The sequence below is a fragment of the Oxyura jamaicensis genome, chromosome 9, assembly GCF_011077185.1.
Source record: "Oxyura jamaicensis isolate SHBP4307 breed ruddy duck chromosome 9, BPBGC_Ojam_1.0, whole genome shotgun sequence".
NCBI lineage: Eukaryota > Metazoa > Chordata > Aves > Anseriformes > Anatidae > Oxyura > Oxyura jamaicensis.
This window is the reverse complement of record NC_048901.1, coordinates 24,027,476-24,044,552: the sequence shown is the minus strand read 5'-3', so window position 1 is coordinate 24,044,552 and position 17,077 is coordinate 24,027,476. Positions and strand designations below refer to the sequence as shown.

General features: G+C 42.2%; 1 protein-coding gene and 1 long non-coding RNA gene across 2 annotated transcripts in view; one reads left to right on the top strand and one right to left on the bottom strand.

Annotated features, from left to right (window-relative positions):
* The window catches only part of RSRC1 (arginine and serine rich coiled-coil 1), a 137,089-nt gene extending 128,692 nt beyond the window's left edge, over positions 1-8,397 (top strand). The window contains exons 9-11 of the mRNA XM_035334677.1: positions 4,334-4,440; positions 5,358-5,504; positions 6,722-8,397. Coding sequence (XP_035190568.1) covers positions 4,334-4,440; positions 5,358-5,504; positions 6,722-6,814 — 347 coding nt within the window. The 3' untranslated portion in view covers positions 6,815-8,397. The remainder of the gene's footprint in view (positions 1-4,333; positions 4,441-5,357; positions 5,505-6,721) is intronic.
* A 1,327-nt stretch (positions 8,398-9,724) lies between these two features.
* LOC118171512 lies at positions 9,725-13,484 on the bottom strand. Its single transcript, XR_004753249.1, has 3 exons — positions 13,207-13,484; positions 11,649-11,854; positions 9,725-9,811 (listed from the first exon to the last, which is right to left on the bottom strand). It is a non-coding gene; the product is annotated as an uncharacterized LOC118171512 (long non-coding RNA).
* Positions 13,485-17,077: the final 3,593 nt, after the last annotated feature.

Sequence of the window (17,077 nt, the reverse complement as noted above, 5' to 3'; positions counted from 1 at the left end):
CTATGAACGGCATTGTTTCGTGTACCGACTAAAGGCCTGGCCCAGTGAAACGCTGGAAAAGTGATTTTAGAAAAAAAAATACATTTTTTTTCTCAGCTATTTTTCATTTAGCCACTTAAATTGTGTTCGGTGTCTGAGGGTAACCAGAGGTGGTTCTTGCTACTGTGCATTTCCCCTGATGTGTTACTGAGAATCAATATATGGACTGGAATAAAAGCATGGAAGTTACTGCTACTGACACAGCGTCATCGTGGCACCGTGTGTCAACGTGCAGTGCGGGGGGATTGTTAAAATACACATATTTCATAGCTTCTCCTGCAACGTGCAGGAGAAGGAAATCGCGGGGCGCGTGCAGTCGCCCGTCCTCAGCTTTCAGCACGACTTTCTGAAGAGCAGACAAAGAAAGGTCCAGGAAAAACCCCGCGAGGGTGCACGGGTCCAGCGCTGCTGTCCTGCGTGTGCCTCGCCACGGCCCAGGTCCAGGTACCCGTCCCGTTCCCGGCAGCTCTCTCAGGCACCCGTCTGTCTCTTCCCGCACGCCCAGCGCACGGGACCAGAACGGGACCGACTTCGGTTCTGCCAGGTCTGTGCGGCTCCATCCCCGCCTGCGGTGGGGCGAGGCTGGGTGTGGAAACACTTGGATTTGTCCGAGTGTGTCCCAGAGACGTGTGTAAGCTCCATACAGACAAATTGATAGATATTAAATGTGTGTGCAGTATATCCACTCGTTAGTTTGTACATACAATACAGAGGGTATTTGGGATACAGATATATAAAAGATAGAAGAACCCAGTAATTGCCTTTAAGATCAGAGCACAAAGCATTACCTTGGATTTTACAAGGCCAGCGAGCAACAAAAGAGCAGTAATTTATGAGCTCAGCGTAAAAGAATAGCATAATTGCATTAAAAATTAATGCTAATGAACACTAAAATGGGGAAGGTGGTTATGATGAAAGTTTGTATTCATCTTCCCTGGTTTGAATGATGGCTGGTGGCTTGATTAATGGCTTAATTTCTATCAATTAGCGGGGAAAAATCTCCTACGAGACAAGGGTAAATTGAGCATTGAATTACATATCTTGCTTTTGTGTGCGGAGAAAAAAGAGCAGCGTACCCCTGCTATTAGCCACGGTGACAAATGCGGCGTGCCCTGCGACGTCGGCCGGCCCCGCGCAGGCGGCAGCGTGGGGCTGGCTCGGGGCGGCCCCGGCTGCCTGCGCCCTCACCAGCGCGGCACGAAGCATCCTCCACGTTCAGCGCCGTGTCCCAGCGCTCTGCGAGCCGACCTTGGCTTGCTTCTCGGTATTCGTCATGCCCTGAAAGGCTGCGGGTGGGAGTGGACGTGGGGAATGGCACACGGGGAAAACCCGCAGCGGTGAATTTAGCGTGCAGAAAGCCGGCTGTTGGGAGCTGCCTCTTCTGGATCTCAGAGCTCAGTTGCTGCAGTTTCCCCATTTGATTTGAGCCCTGCTATGTCTGTTCTGCTAATGAAAGGTCGTTACTGTCCAGACTTGTTTTAAAATACCACGGAGGGTAGATTATATGGCTATCGTATATTTAGGCAGTGGATCGTAGGTGTGATCGTAGGTCAGTACTCACAGCTGAACTACAACTGCAGCAGTACGTCTGCAGTAGGATCGAGATTCTGTGGGATCACCTAGGGGCACCCAGAGTAACGCCGGGTGAAAATAATTTCCTTTTCCATGTTTTGTTTGTTTGTGTTTTCGTCCTCAGCTCATAAACAAAAGAGCAGAAAAAACAGCAACTCGTTCTGGGAGTGTTTGCAAAGATTTCACTTCACGTGTTGCATGTTCAGTGGGTCGGTTCAATTAGCCAAGAATATCCCTGTAAGTGTAATTAGTTAAACATGAAGAAATATATTCTGAGGAACATCTTAGGTTTATTTTGACGTAGTCTTGATTCGTAAGGAGTTTTCTTCAAGCAGGCCTAGCTTCGGCAAAGGGACCGGTTCCTTTTCCTAGTCAGGGCTGTAGATTAGCAATGAATCCAGTGAGCATTTTACATTTGCACGTAAATGTCACACAAGACATATATAAAATAGATTTTTATTAGATTTAAAACAGTTTAATGGGTCACTTAATCCTTCCGTTCCAACACCTGTTAAATTCGTAGCGGGATTCATCAGCGGTTTTGTCTTTAAAAACAAGCACACAAATGGGACTGTGTCAGGTGCGGCTTGCAGGCAAGTTGCTTCTTCCTTCACCTGATTCCCTGGCATTTCTGATCACTGCGGGTGTGAAATCTGGGGACAGCACCTATGGGATTCATCCGACAGAGGTACAAGGTATACGTTTTGTTTCTAACGGGACATTGCAAACTCCTGCTCACACGGGCTGACCCAACGTGAGACAGCAGCCCCACAAAGGCCGTGTGTGAGCACCCACCCCTCGCGGGAAGCGTAAAACACCAAACCGCCTCCGACGGCCGGCACCCGACATTAAATCCTCCGTGGCTCGGGCAGCCAGGGCGCAGGGATCCGCGGGTTTCTCTACAATGAGGTCAGGTGAAGGCTCCCTGGCAGAGCCGGCTTCGTGCTGGGAGGCAAAAAGAGCGACAACGGCCACCGGCACCCGCACGGCGCTGGGCAGGGCCGGCCGCTGCCCCCGCTGCTCCCGGTGCCGTGCGTCACGGCGCTCTGCGCGGCGTGCTGTCAGCGGGGCCCGGCTGCTGCCATTGATCATCATTCTTGCTGCTGCTGGAATGGCCTATTTATAAAAAATGGCCTCAACAATCCCTAACGCGATATTTAGCTTGTTTTTTCACGGTAACACAGTAAAAAGACTTGCTGGGCAATGAGTTAGTATTGATTTTTTTTTTTGTCTGTAGCCTCTTAGCTTTCTGACTCCATTATTTTTGATTTTACTATGAAATACATATCCTTCCCACTGACATCTGACAAACAACATCTGGAAGTCATTTTATCTACCAATAATGCGTTTGTCAAAAATATCGTGCGCTAATGGGTTCTGCTTCCTCCAGTCCATTTTCCCCAAGTTAATGTCACTGATGTAATTCTAAACATTTAGTGATTTTTGCCCCCTTAATAATTTGTCATTCCTATAGGTTTGGGTAAGATCCACACAGGGTACTGTAGCAGGCTGGGACCTGGCCATGGGGTGTGCGTAGCAAAGAGCTGAGCAACCGGTTTTAAATCTGCATTCACCCGCGCAGCTCTGATCCTCAGGCTCAGTCCTGTGGCTACCAGGACGCGCACCGTCCCTCTCGTTCCCTCAGGCCAGGGGTACCCGAGAGCTCGAGGAATTACGATGTCCTCTCTCTAGGAGGGCAGTGGTATATTTGGTTTTGTACTTCCCATGGGATCTTTAGAAATCTTTTTTAGAAACGAAGTCCTTAGCGCCAAGCCAGCAGAACTTTGAAACACAAGCCTAATTGCAAGCAAGCAATTTTTTCCTTTATAACCCAAAAGAATTAGGCTTGGGTACGTACTCACACTTTGCCGTAGCGCAGCTGCTGGCCTGAGCTTTACCGAATCTGGAGCTTTTTGGAGGCTTCTTGCAAGTTGGATCTCTTCTGTCTGCCTCATCGGTGCTATGGTGCTCTTCGCAGAGACTGCCCAGCGCTGCCTCGACCATCGCTGGGTGGCCCCAGCATACGGGCGCAGAAAGCACACGGCGATCAGAAGTAAATAAGCTGGAGCTAAACTGGTTAACGTGAAGTGGGAGCGTGCAGTTAGGAGGATGAACTCAAGATTTGCTTGTCACCGCAGTTAGACACAGAAGCTGGTAACGAAGATTAACTGAGCTCTGACCCTGAAGAAGCAGAAAATGAAACCAGCAGGAAAGCAAACACTTTTTGTCGGCCGTGCCGCAATGAACAAGCCGTACAGAACTAATGACGTAGCTTGTCACCAGAGCAGGGGTGGTGCCACGTCTCTGGGCATCCGCAGCCAAAGCAAAATTCACCTTGGTACAAGGAGAAGTAGTTTTACTGCTGCACGCAGACAGGACTCGGCTGGGTTGGTTGTTCTGGCCACGATCCCTCACGTTCTCTCCCATGCCATCAATCTAGCAGCTGTCCTGCAGGGACTTCTCCAGCGAATCCTTCAGCTACCACCTGGAGTGGTGTCATGCCGTCAGTGGTAACGGCCCACTCCCTGTTGGTATTTTTGCTAAAGGAGAATGACTTTTTGGGTAACAGATTACTTGGGCTGCACTGCGAGTTTCTTTTTTTTTCTTTTTTTCCCTTTTCCTGGTGTGCACTGCAGTGAGATACGTTCAAGACATTGCTTAGACACGGCTTTTATCCGAGGCTTACGGTAATGTGTACTGACATTGCACCTTCTTTTTGTAGACCAAGCCACCCTAGTAGAGCAAGTGAAACGAGTGAAAGAAATTGAAGCTATTGAAAGTGACTCCTTTGTTCCTCAGACATTCAGATCAAGTAAAGAAGTCAAAAAGGTAAGTTTTCAATATCCTTTCTTGGTGCATAATCCTTTCAGAGTCAGGTGGAATCTACGCTATGAATACAGTTTCCATTGATGAAAGAGCATCGATGTTGACAACGCTAAATCCCACCACTGGAGTCAGAGTTTGGACAGCGACTCTCTCGTGTTCTTGTGTGGTGTGAAGGAAGAAGGCATTTAAATGTGTAACAGCTTGGTAGCACGTTGTAACCAGGCTGCGCAACTCCGGTTGTTAAAAATTATTTTAAAATCGTATCAAGTCATGAAGAGTTTTTTAAGGAAAAGCAGAAAGATTAAAATCCCAAAGTAATCAGACACTTAGATTGCAATTAAGGGTAGAGATCAGTGTTTTTAATTCTGCTGAACTGAAAACAGTGTTCAAGACCATTTCAACTCACTGAAACAAAACGGCCTCATTTTCAGACAACTTTCCCAAAGCCTAATGTGAGACATCCAGGCTTCAGAACTCCACCTGCATTTCGGCTGCCAAGTTTTCTAGGGAACTCAGGCCCTTTTGTCTTTGGCAGTATGTAAGCAAAGTGTTGGTTCAGTTTTTCCACCTGACAGCAAAGGATTCTGAGTCATCGCTGTGTTTCCCCAACATGCAGTTTATTGTTTTTCCAGAAGTATCTGAGAAGTTCATGCAGCGTCTTCAGAAGGCAAGCCAAAAAAAAACCCACAAAGCTACAGTTCTGCAAGCTCTCTCCTTGCCTTTGGCAGTGCTTCTTCCTCTCCGTGTGTTTGCTCTGGAGGCGTTAGTCCATGCCCAGTCAGTTCCTGCTAAGCACGCTGAGAAGTACTCACATGAGGATCCTTTTGTGGGCATTCAAAGAAAGTCGAATGCTTGGTTAAGATCCTGTCATGCCTGGGAGTTTGAGGATAAAATACTCAGATGTGTTTCTTTCTTTCTAGTCAATAGAGCCTACTGAACTAAAACACGAACCTGTAACAATAGGAGCGGGAACTGTGGAAGCATCTGCTCCTGAAAAAGAAACAGCACCTGCCAATATTCCTACTGCCATCAAATACCAGGACGATAATTCCTTAGCACATCCAAATGTAAGTGTGTCAATATTTACGTTATCTTTAGAACAACGCGGCCCATTGAATGCGAGCAGGTTCGCGTGACCTAACAACAGTTTTGCCCATCAAATAATCTGTGGTCTGAAGACTGTTTCCTAATGGGCCACTCACTGGCTCAGAAAGGATTCCTTTCCTTGCATAATCCAACAGAGAAAAATGACAAGAGGAGGTTCACCAGCGTCTGGGCTGAAAGCCACGTGAATGCAAGTGAAATATCTTTTTTTCTTTTTTCTTTTAATTAAAAAAAAATTCACTTGCATTTTAACTGATATTATGTATTTTGACAGACATTTCTGCTGAGTCCTGGTACTGATTGAGTCACCTGACCTGGACAGGAAAACAAGTGCTTGGCAACAGACATGCAAAAACAAATACTTGGGGATTTAGGAAAGTTAGATAGGAAAACCTGTATGAATGTTTTAAGATTTTCTTAGAGGGAATTATGTTGAGAAGCTAACTGAGCATTGTAAAAAATGTAAAAAAAAAAAAAAAAAAAAAAAATCTAAGTTTTATTTTCAGTTATACAATGGGAAAAATAGACAATCAATCACACTCGTTTATCCAGAGAAAACACCAAGCTCCGTTAAGAAGTGATGCAGTTTTTGAGTTACAGACACATTTTATAACAAAGTAGCTCGCTTGTTGACTGTAGGGGAATTTTAAATCCTTTCCGTGTCCATAAAAAATCAGGAAAATTGGGTTTGGTTTGTCCTTTCGGAAAGCTGATAGAAGACTCAGAACTGACCCATTTTACCAAATCCCAAAGCCTTAACTACCTGATGGAGTTAACGATATTATGCTATTGGAGCTAAACTTACACAAATTCCTTATTGAACACTTTTAATTGGAAATACGAGTATTTAATATTTTTTTAAGAATTAGCAAGTTACAAATTACTTGCAGTAATTAAACTAATGCAAGTTTTGAATAATGGATATGGCCAACGATGCAAGACCTACGCAAATCAACAAACTCATCGTTTCAGAGGGAGACTGAAGGTAGAATATCTTGGCTTTCAAATTATTGGAGTCTCAACCTTTACAACTGTGTTTATTTCACTCTTTTAACACCCACATGCCGCTGAGCTTCTGTTCTTAGCATTGAACTAGTCAGCATGTATTGGAACACACTATAACAAACAGAACGTTTAATGCCTTTTGACTACTTTTCTTCTTCCCCCCTTCTTCTCTCAGCTGTTTATCGAGAAGGCAGAAGCAGAAGAGAAGTGGTTTCAGAGGCTGATGGCGCTTCGGCAGGAAAGGCTGATGGGCAGTCCGGTGGCCTGAGCAAACTCCTGTGACCATAGTGTACAAGTTCTTGATGACTGCTAAGAAATCCTACCATTAAATGTTTTATTTTTTCTCTTTTGAGGGGATTTTAATACTCAGCATGAGATGTACAGAGAATAAATATTTCATTCGAATAAACAGGAGCGTTCTATCCTCAGTTTTTTCCCCTAACTCATTGCTGGGTTACTTGTAGCGCTGAGAAGGGAAGGCTATCAGAGCAGTGTAATTTGCTTTTTCTGTACTGGCTTCCTCTTGGGTGCAGACTTGACAGCCCAAGGAGACGTAATTTTATACCTCCCAATCCCCCAAATATATAACCGTGTAGCAGTTTAAAGATAAATGAAAAAAATAAGACTGTCAAAGAAAGTTCAGATTTACCAGTGCTCCGGCAGTAGGAGTACAACTGATACCGCCCTGGGCCATTAGATCTTTTGCAGCCGAAGAAGGATTCAGGGCAAATTATATTGCTGTTATCTCGTCTTCCTTCCGCTTTGCGTTACGGGAGCAGCTTTTGAATCCTGAACATCTGTGGACGGTCTCCTCGCTGAGGGGCTGCTCTGAATTGATGCGCTCATCCGCCCGCTCCAGCCTTGTCCGGGGTCCTCGCTTTTGGTGGTCCTGAGCGGAAAGAAATGTTTTAAATTTCCCTGAATATCTGCCCGCTACCATTAGCATCCTGGTAGATGTAAGGAAAACTACGCTAACCTTTTAAATAAATTTGCTACATTTTCAGCAGTTTTCAATAACTGTATTTCCTATGCAATTTTAAGCATATTAAAACAATCGATAATAAGGAAAAGACAGTCTTCTCTGAATTCTTAATGGGAAATGACATAGATTGTGTCTCCTGACACAGACCTTTGTCAAAAAGACCAATGAAATACCTTTTACTGTACAGACAGTTTTCAGTATATGAAGTTTCCATTTGTCCAAGTGTGACATTAAAATAATGGGAGATTCGTCACATTTGACCATATCAAGCTTATCCCTCAAGTATAATTAAAGATATTTTTTTTTAATAAATCTGTCCCTCATCTAACTAAATACCAGAGATCAACCAAATAAAATACAAAACTATTTCTTTTTGGTAAATCTGTGAGAAAACGATTCCATCAACAGAAGACTAAAATAAGCCTCCAACTTCTGGACATAAATATCTCATTGAATTACCTGCCTGGGCGTTCCTTTGGAAATGAAATTCATAAGGCTTTTTTTTACAAAAAAAAAGTTTCCTTTTCCTTGTTCTCAGATCCGCAGTGAAAGCAATCAGAGGGAAAAAGATTCTGGAAATTTACTTTGGTCGCCTTATTTTTGTTTAGATCATCGATGGCAAATTTATTAAATTTGCACTCTAACATGTTTTTAATTTTTCATTGTGAACAGTGTTAGTTTTACATGGTCCTGCATTCAGATGGCTACCTGTGCTTCAAGACTACCTTGTCTGCAACAAAAAGTGGAAAAAAAAGTTGTTTTTCTTGTTTTATTTCAGCATTTTCAAGTGACAAATATCTGTCGTTGCCCTGTTTTCTAATCGCTTTCTATGTTTCTTTCATAGTAAATAAAAAACTGTGTGATCCCTACATAAGGTGCAGGATTCAATTCCTCTTTTTCACACATCGTGTCAGATAATTCCAGTAGTTTGGTTTGATGCAAAAGGATTCTTTTTATTTAATTGGCATCCCTACATGTTAGTAAGAAAATTCTGCAAACCAGTCAAAGTAAATAAGACTTAGTGGTAAAAACAGGGTGTACATCCTATTTCTAATCAATCCATAATTAAATTTGTCCATGCTGAAGGAGAATTGTGAGCAAGATCTGGAAAGAAAATGGAAATAGCAGTTAGATCTTCGGATATGCACTGAGAGGTTGAATATACAGTCCTGTACCGAGATATGCCAAACATAATTTGAGACACGGAGCAAATCCTTGTCAAGTTGATTTCTACAGTTCCCGTTGCAGACTGGTGTTCAGAATAACCAATAAAAGAACCATTCAGAATTCGGTAGTTTTAATGAAATATTTGTTTATTGCCCCAGTGTCTCTGTGGAAGCAGTTCATTTAAGAAGCCGTTTCTTCTGCTTTAGGCCCTGTATTCGCTCACCTTCTCCCAGCTCCTACTTTGAACATTCACTACGTGTACTTGAAGTTTATGAAGTTGGTGCTGGGAGGACTTGGCAGGATTGGGTTTTTAACTTGGTACCATCTGGCACAAATTAGCAAGCGCACTATCCTTGTTGTCAGAAACCTGCAAATTTATACCTGCAGATGTTTAAAGATGCCTAAGTCGAGGCGGTGATGCTCAAGTGTGCGATTAATGAAGGTAAGGTTTCCCACGGAGCTGAGCAGCAATCTGAGCAATGCCAGGTGTTGCATCGTGCAAGTGGGTTTCAATCTTCTTGTGGCTCCCTCATTGCCTTTGGCGAGGCTGGATGTTCACAGCACCGATCCTTGTGATGTTTGTGGCCTTCTGCAAAATTTGTTTGCAGTGGCTCTCGGTGCTTTCCGAAGCTGAGCCCTGTGAAGGGGCGCTGGATCAGCACTCCGCCCTTCTGAGAACCTGCCGTTGCTGATTTTACAGCTTAACTTTCAGCAAAAATAGAAGCTGTTCCACTGCGTTTGCTCCTGTAGAGTAAAATAAAGGTTGCATAAGGCCAATCCGTGGGGTTGTAAGTGTAAATGTTTACCACAGCACTCTTGATTCAAGTTGTGTAAACTCCCTATTTCCTTCTTTTGCTTTTACTTGAATAGCAAGCATCCTGTGATAAATTATTCATTTTCCTGTCAAAGGTAGACAGATATTTGAACATCAGAAATGAAGTATGGAAGAAGGCAGCAACATTACAAATAAACTGGATTCTCTAACCAGCACTGCAAGACCACAGAGAAATTTAAAAACTTACTACTTAGAATTATTTTATAAGCTTTGGGCACATTTTCAATGGTTGTGTCGAAATACATGTGCACGCCACAAGTTCCATGTGTGGGGTGTGTTCACTTGAGGAAAAGACAAAATGTGTTACCTAATCAGATAACCAGATACAAATTTTATTAACTGTGTTGTAACACACATGAAACTCGTATCAGTGCAAACCAGTATAACTTCATAAGGCAAGAACCTCTTGCCTGTGAAGACCTTATTTCTTTTTGTCATATTTTGTACTTTATTCTATGCTCCTGGTAAAAAATAGCGGATTCCTGGTTAAGAAAGGGAAAGAAAAAGCTGTTTGTTAGCTGTCCAGCTAAAACATGGAACTATTAGGTGGACTGTGCAGTCCTTGGAGACAGCTGCGATAAGGTTTTGTCATTCAGGACGTGTGACACTGTCTCTGATACAACTGGCTGTAACACAAAGTTCTTTGTAATACCAAAGTACCTTAAATCTGACTTAGACAAATCATGTGTAGGAGTGAAAAGATAATGCTGTAACTTGATCTGTTCAGACTTCTGGTAGTCAGCAAAGACCTCTACCCCTAGAAATTACATTAGCAAACTCATTTCACTTAGCCTGCCGAACAGCCACCATCAATTAAAATCAAACTTGACTGATTTTGATTTGATAACTTTCAGGGAAAATGTTCGCTGGCCCTTTCTGATTTCGTCAGTCATCCAGCATCTCCACAACTATTTTTTTTTATTATGCTAGTTGCTTGAAAATTAGCTGTGTTTAGTTTTAAATTACGGTGGTTACAACATTTTAGAAAGATTGTTTCTACTAAAATAATGTTAGCACCAAAACCACTGCCAGCCAGGAGATCAAATTTTGCTACTTCTGCTGCAGCCTCTCAGATATGAACAGGACTGAATGATCCCGAAGGCCGTTGTGCCGTCAGTAACCCAAAACTGACCTCCTCGGTGATTATAGTTTTCCATTTGTCAAGTTACAAGAAGCAGGTTATTTTTAGTGGAGATCCTTGAACTCTAGAAACCTGTTTCAGAAGAGATCAGCTTGGACCATGACTTAATCCACGTATGATACAAGGCTTCAAATAGTAGCAGTAATAAAAAGCAATGCTGTAAGTATTGCTACGGCAGAATTTAAACTTCCCCATTTGTAGTTGTGACTTAATGTAGTATTTCTTAATTATTTTTTTCCTGACTCTGTTCCCTTCCCTCCTTGTCTCCCTCCTTTGCTGAGACCTAGATTAAAAAGAGTAGCAGTGGCCAGGCCAGATTATGTGACGCAGGGGAGCAAGACTTAGACACTGAGTCACTCTGGAATTGCCACTCCAGGCTGAGATGTGACACGATCCTTGTACTCTTTCTGGAGTTGAAGCTCAGCCCAGAAAGGGGAGGAGGGAGCTCAGCTCCTAATGCTCGTGCAGAGCCGTGCTTCACTTCCAGCTGGGCTCCCACCCATCAGAGCGTGCTTCGCAAGCTGATTTTTTTTTTCTAATGTTACTTAAACCCAGGTGAAAATGAAAACCACTTCTTGGCTCTTGCTTTTGCTTCTTTAGAAATACAAGACGGATTAGGACTGCACGGCTGTAGTCCTGTATGGTGATATGAGAAGCCTTTCAGCCCTTGGGGACCCTTTTTGAGTGCAGTATTTTGGAAAGGCTGTAGTTTAAAAGGTGCTGTCTCACGCTTGCTGAGCTGCCACTGTAAAAATCTCATTCCCACTAGATGTCTCTGCAGTCCCAGCGCAGTTGTCGCACGAACCTCGGTGGCCATCTAGTAAGGCTGTATAAATAAATGCGTGTAAAATGAACCTGCCTTTTTCTTTCCTAACTGGAGCTGGAGTTCAGGTATCAAGACAGAGCACTGCTGCCTTAGAATCTAAATCTTTTCAAATGAAAAATACTGATCAAACAGGTAAAACCCAGGCTTGCACAATGTATGTGGTGCAGTCCCTGGGGGACTTTACCGGAAGAAAATGTATCCTCTGTGTCCTGAAGCAGCTTGCCACAACGTCAGGCAGTGAGCTCTGTGACGGGCACCTTCTGGCACTGCCTGCTGGGACAGGACTGTCACCTTCCTCTGGGCGCTGCAGGTGCTCCCGGCTGCTGGAGGCAACAGCTGGATTTTCAAGTTACAGTTCTGAAAGGAAGACATAAACAAATCTCATTAATAATTATTAGTGGGCCCTGAACACTGCTAACATTTGTAAAAATGCCGAATGTGGGTTTTTGGGTACCTTTTCAGTGATTTCAGAGTATTTCTGTGTAAGTTACAGCCGTCTTATTTCAGTATTCATACGAGTTACAGAGCTGGGTGACTATGTGAATTGATTATACATTTAAATAAAATATTAATGTAAATGTTATTACATGTCTACCGCCAGTTGCTTGTAGTAGAATGATGCTTTTATCTGACACTTACCAACAATTTATAACAAACTGCTTTTGCAAAATACCCTGCATTGAGCTGACGTTACAGATGGAATGCAATCAGTTTTTTAACAACACTATCAAAAGGCCACTTCCACTAAAAATATGCTTAAGCCTCTGGAAATTGCATCGCGTCTTTAAGCCTACCTGTAAGAGACTTTAACTGTAAAAACATAAGCAGTAAGGATACCTCATTTATGCCCATACGTTTTAAATTTAAATAGTAACTGCTGAGCCTTACAGAACTGACTGGGGATTGAGCACTGATTGTCCGAGTCCTCTCAAATTACCTTCAACCTTGCTTCTGACATTGCTTGGTTGTACATGGAAGGCTACAGTGCAGAACTGATCGGAGCCCCCAAGTGACCTGACACCAGGTTTTTTTTCCCAAACAGTTCAGAAAAAGGACTTAGTTTTCATACGCTGTGCTGGTTCTCAATAGATAATCAGAACTAAACTTTTGGAAGTTCGGGGCTGCAGCAAATGTAATTAAAAAGTAATTGTGTAATAAAAGCTGGCATTTTCTCCTTAGGACTGATTAAACCTCTTCTTGACAATTAAAATCGACAATTAATTCTTGCCTTACCTGTGAAACTAGTCATATACCGTGATCATTTCTGAGCTGTATGAACTTGATGCTGTGATAAGACATGCATTTAATAGACTTGTTTTCTACAGGGCTAATTTAAATATGGCTTTAATATTCTCTCCTCAACGAGCAAGATTTTAGTTTTAGAGACAAACAGCCTGAGGCAGGCAAGACCTTTTGAATCAGTTCTGTTATTTGAACAAACATGGCACTGTCTGAACTGTAGTCACCGGTTTTAGGTAGTGGAGAAATTTGGCTCCAGGTGGTGCAAACTGCCTGAAGCTGGAAAGAACTCGGGTTTAGATTCCTCTGGAAGTTGGCTGGTGCAGGCAGCAGGTAAATCAGGCAGCTCTTGCTGCTAGCTGTCCCAGCCCCTGGGTGTGTGACACCATGCAATTTGCACTTTTGTTTGTCTGACTTTACATCTTGGTGGCCAAATCCTCAGCTCAGTTCTGCCAACCTTCACTGCTCACCTGATACAGATTCTGCTGTAGGAATACATTTGCTGTGTTCACTCCTGGAGCCAGCAGCTTGTGTATCTCAAGGCAGAACGCCTCCAGTCCCGGCGCACAGAGGAACCCCCATCAGGTCTCAGATGTGGTGCCGTTGGCCACGTGCACTGCTGAAGGAAGCATCAAAGCGCCAAGTGGCTTTGCCCCACTAATCAGAAAAAACTTGCAGCTGCGATGGTGCAGCTACTGGAGTAGGAGGCTTTTTTCTCTTCTTCCCAGTGCCAGGGAGATCAGTCGCTGCGATTTAAGAAATAAATACGTCACCTCACAGAAGACTGCTCAGGTTCAGCATCTTCAACATTTATTGTCTGGTGGTTTGGCCATTGGGAACAGCAAAATGAGATAGCTGCGAATTACTGAAGTAGCTCAGGAACAAAATTCCCTCTGCTCCCTAATCCTTTAATGTGTGCTGCCATAGTGCTTATAATTAAATAGTTGCTGTACATGATGGCAACAGAGCCCATTTAAACAAATATTATTTTTGGACCAAATCCCAAAATCAATGATAAGCACTCCACTGGGACCAGGTTTTGACTCTTTTGTTTGTTTGTTTTCTTAACCTTTTTTTTTAGTGAGACCATATATATTTATAAGCCTCCATTTTCACCCTGCTATGCAAAATAAGAACAGAACAGAAAATTGGGGCTGGTTAAAACAAATACAGTTTCACTTAATGAAAGATCAACCCAAGAATTCATCGCTACAAGATGTACTTAACGTCAAAAGCTTAGAAACTCTCAAGTGGGTTTATAGTTTACACAGTGGATGTGAAAAATGACACTGAAATATTTTTTAACAGAAACAAAAGCTTATCATGCAGGTCTTGGAAATGAATTTGTATTACAATGCCGGGCTATTGCGAGGGCAGGCTGTGTCACGTACCGCTGCTGTGCACTTTCTAGCAGTTTCTTACGAAACATCTAGATCTGGTAACTCGTAAATAAGACACTGGACACCACGGATTCTTATAAGGTAATCCAATCTGGCAATTCCTACAGTTCTCATACTGGTATTTTGTAAACAGCTACTAAATAAGTAAATGAAATCAAATATAGATTTTAAAGAGGGAGCAGATCCCTCACATTTCTCTGAATCTAACAGAATATATTGCACCAGTTCTTTCAACTATCTCAAAGAAACACAAAAATCCCATCCTCTCACTTTGCTGAAGCCTTCCAGATACGTAAGACTTCAAATGCACTTGACACAACGCGAGGATCTGTCTCGCAGTCTAAATGATATTTGCTGCCCTGACAACAGCACACAAGCATTACTTATTAATTCATGCATTATTGATAATCCTCTAATTTGTGTGTGATGGGAGGAAGTTGGTCTGCAAGTAAGTTATAAATGGAAGGTTATCAACAACTTGCAGAAGCCGGTGACAATGCTATATTTAGCTCGTCCCAGCACACGCTCTGTCGATGCCACAAAACACGTTCCTTACCCACCAGTGGTGTGAGTGCAGAGTTAGGAATGAGTTTTCAGAGCAGCTAATGTAAAATAGTTGCTCTTTTTTTTTTTTTTTTTTTTTTAATCAGCTTCAAAGACAGAACAGTTGCTTTAAAGGTTATTTCCTGACGGAACGCAGAGCACAGAGTGAGTCTCAGACTGCACCTGTGTACATAGATGTTTGCTACCACAATAGTACCTGTACGTCTTAACATCCAGCCAGCAATATTGTCTGTTGGTGTACGATCTTCGGATGGGTTCTGGCTCTCATTCCAACAAACCAGTTGCTGGCTGGCACTTTGCCTAGTTAAACATGTATGCAGTTAGGCAATTTTCACCTCCAAGTGTTAAGCATGCCTACTGGTTAAACATAACCCTTGTAGAAAAACAGTAGCTGATGACTACAGATAGAGAGTCGGAAATAGTTCTGTATTTCTCTGCAATCGCACCAATTGCTTTTCACATATTTTAATATATCTTACATAGCCCTACAATACTAAATAAGTTGATCACAATCGGATCTCTTTTCAGCCTCACTATAATTAATTTGTGCTCTGGGTGGAACAGGAAAAAAGCCAAAGTGAAACTGCTCCAGAAAGGAGCCACGCAGCGTGAAGAGTTAAGGTGAACACAAGTGTTAGTAGGAAATGTTTGGGGCAGGAACCTAAACAAATATCTGTGGAACCGAGAGAGAACAGAGCATTATAAATACCAACAAGACGTCAATATGGCAAAATGACCTTTTGTTCTAGATGAATACATTCAACAAAGCTCTGAAGTCTGAATCAGATGTAAATAGTCATATCACCAAAATGAATAAGAATTAAGAAGGTAAATTAATTCCTAAGGGAAATCACTGTAGATCTCATTAGTTCAGGAACAAGATACCTTAAAACTTTTAATTAAAGATAATATTTACTGCAAATGAATAAGAGTTGGCAGGTTTCAGCAGAAACCATAATCTCATTTATGCAAAGTTTTCTTATATTAAGGCAGACATCATTAATCTCATTGGAGATGCCCTCCAGACTGACAGAGCTGTAGCACTGAGGTGATTTCTTACAGAAGTCTTTTTATCTACACAAAAGAAATCTAACTCAAGCAGACACAAACCATAAGAAGGCCTGAGCAATTAGAGATATCACTCTGTGCAAATAGAGTACTGACTTTATCGTGTTAGTGAGCCTCCCGTAATGAGCTGACTTCTAACGGGGCCCATCTTCCCACTAGCAGCCGAAAAATTAACAATAACTAGAACTCATATTGCTTAGTTATCTGCACAGTAATCCATCTCAGGATCTGCTCCGACTTGGAAAGAAATTTCATCTTCCAGAGTCTGACTCCATAGAAAATTAAATAACAAACTGTAGATGATACGATGCACTCTCAACAGCTGTTGGAAGGCTCCACATTTCCTTTTTATCACTGTACAGAAAAGGCAGTGGGTTTCTTATTACAAGGCGGAATTCATACAAAGGCTGCCCTGCACTAACTGAACGTGCAGTCTGTTTTGTGCCATGTTCAGAAACTGCAAGAAAACATCGTCAAAAAATAGTTAGTTAGGTTTTGGTAACTGCAAACAAGTTAACCGCCCTAAAACATACGTTTTGAGAAGATAAAGCTCCATGTGGGTAAGAATTTGCAGGATTTTCTATCTGATGTGCTAGTTATGTTAACAAAAACTCGTCTTGCTGGTTTGTAGCAAGTAATAAAAACCCACCCTACCATACCATGTCACGGATATTAATGAACTGCAATTAGAGAGAAAAATATATATATATATATAAAAAAATTGATCCACGGTATCAGTCTATTAATCAAAATATAATTATAAGTAATTAATAAATGAGCACTGTATATGACCTAGTCACTATGGCAAAGTTACTGCATATTGCATTTCCAGTACAAATACAATCTAGCTTCAGAGTTTTAAAGAGCTTTAAAATCTGTAGGTTGAAAGACTAACTAGAGTGCAAAAGATGACATTACCACAACATTTCTAATATTTTTTGTGTGTGTGTGCGGTTCAAAACAAAGCTTGAATTCTGTCTCTGAGCAATAAAAAAGTTCTTTGATAACATCGTAACTGGCACAAGATTTTGTTACAAAAAGCCCCAAAGCACTCGAGTTCACTTCCATGACTACAGCCTGATTTGTTTTATTTGCTAATCTTTCATCAGAAATGTACAAACAGTTCACAGACTTCACCTGGATAATCAATGTGTAACCCTTTTTCTGTCATGCCTCCCTGCCCACCGGTCAGTCAGCATAAACATTTCCACTGTAACAACTGTTCAGACTTGGAGTGCATCTTAAGGCTGCAATATCACCACTTGCTAGGATCTAAAGAGAAGTCTACATCAGTAGACAGCAAAATCAA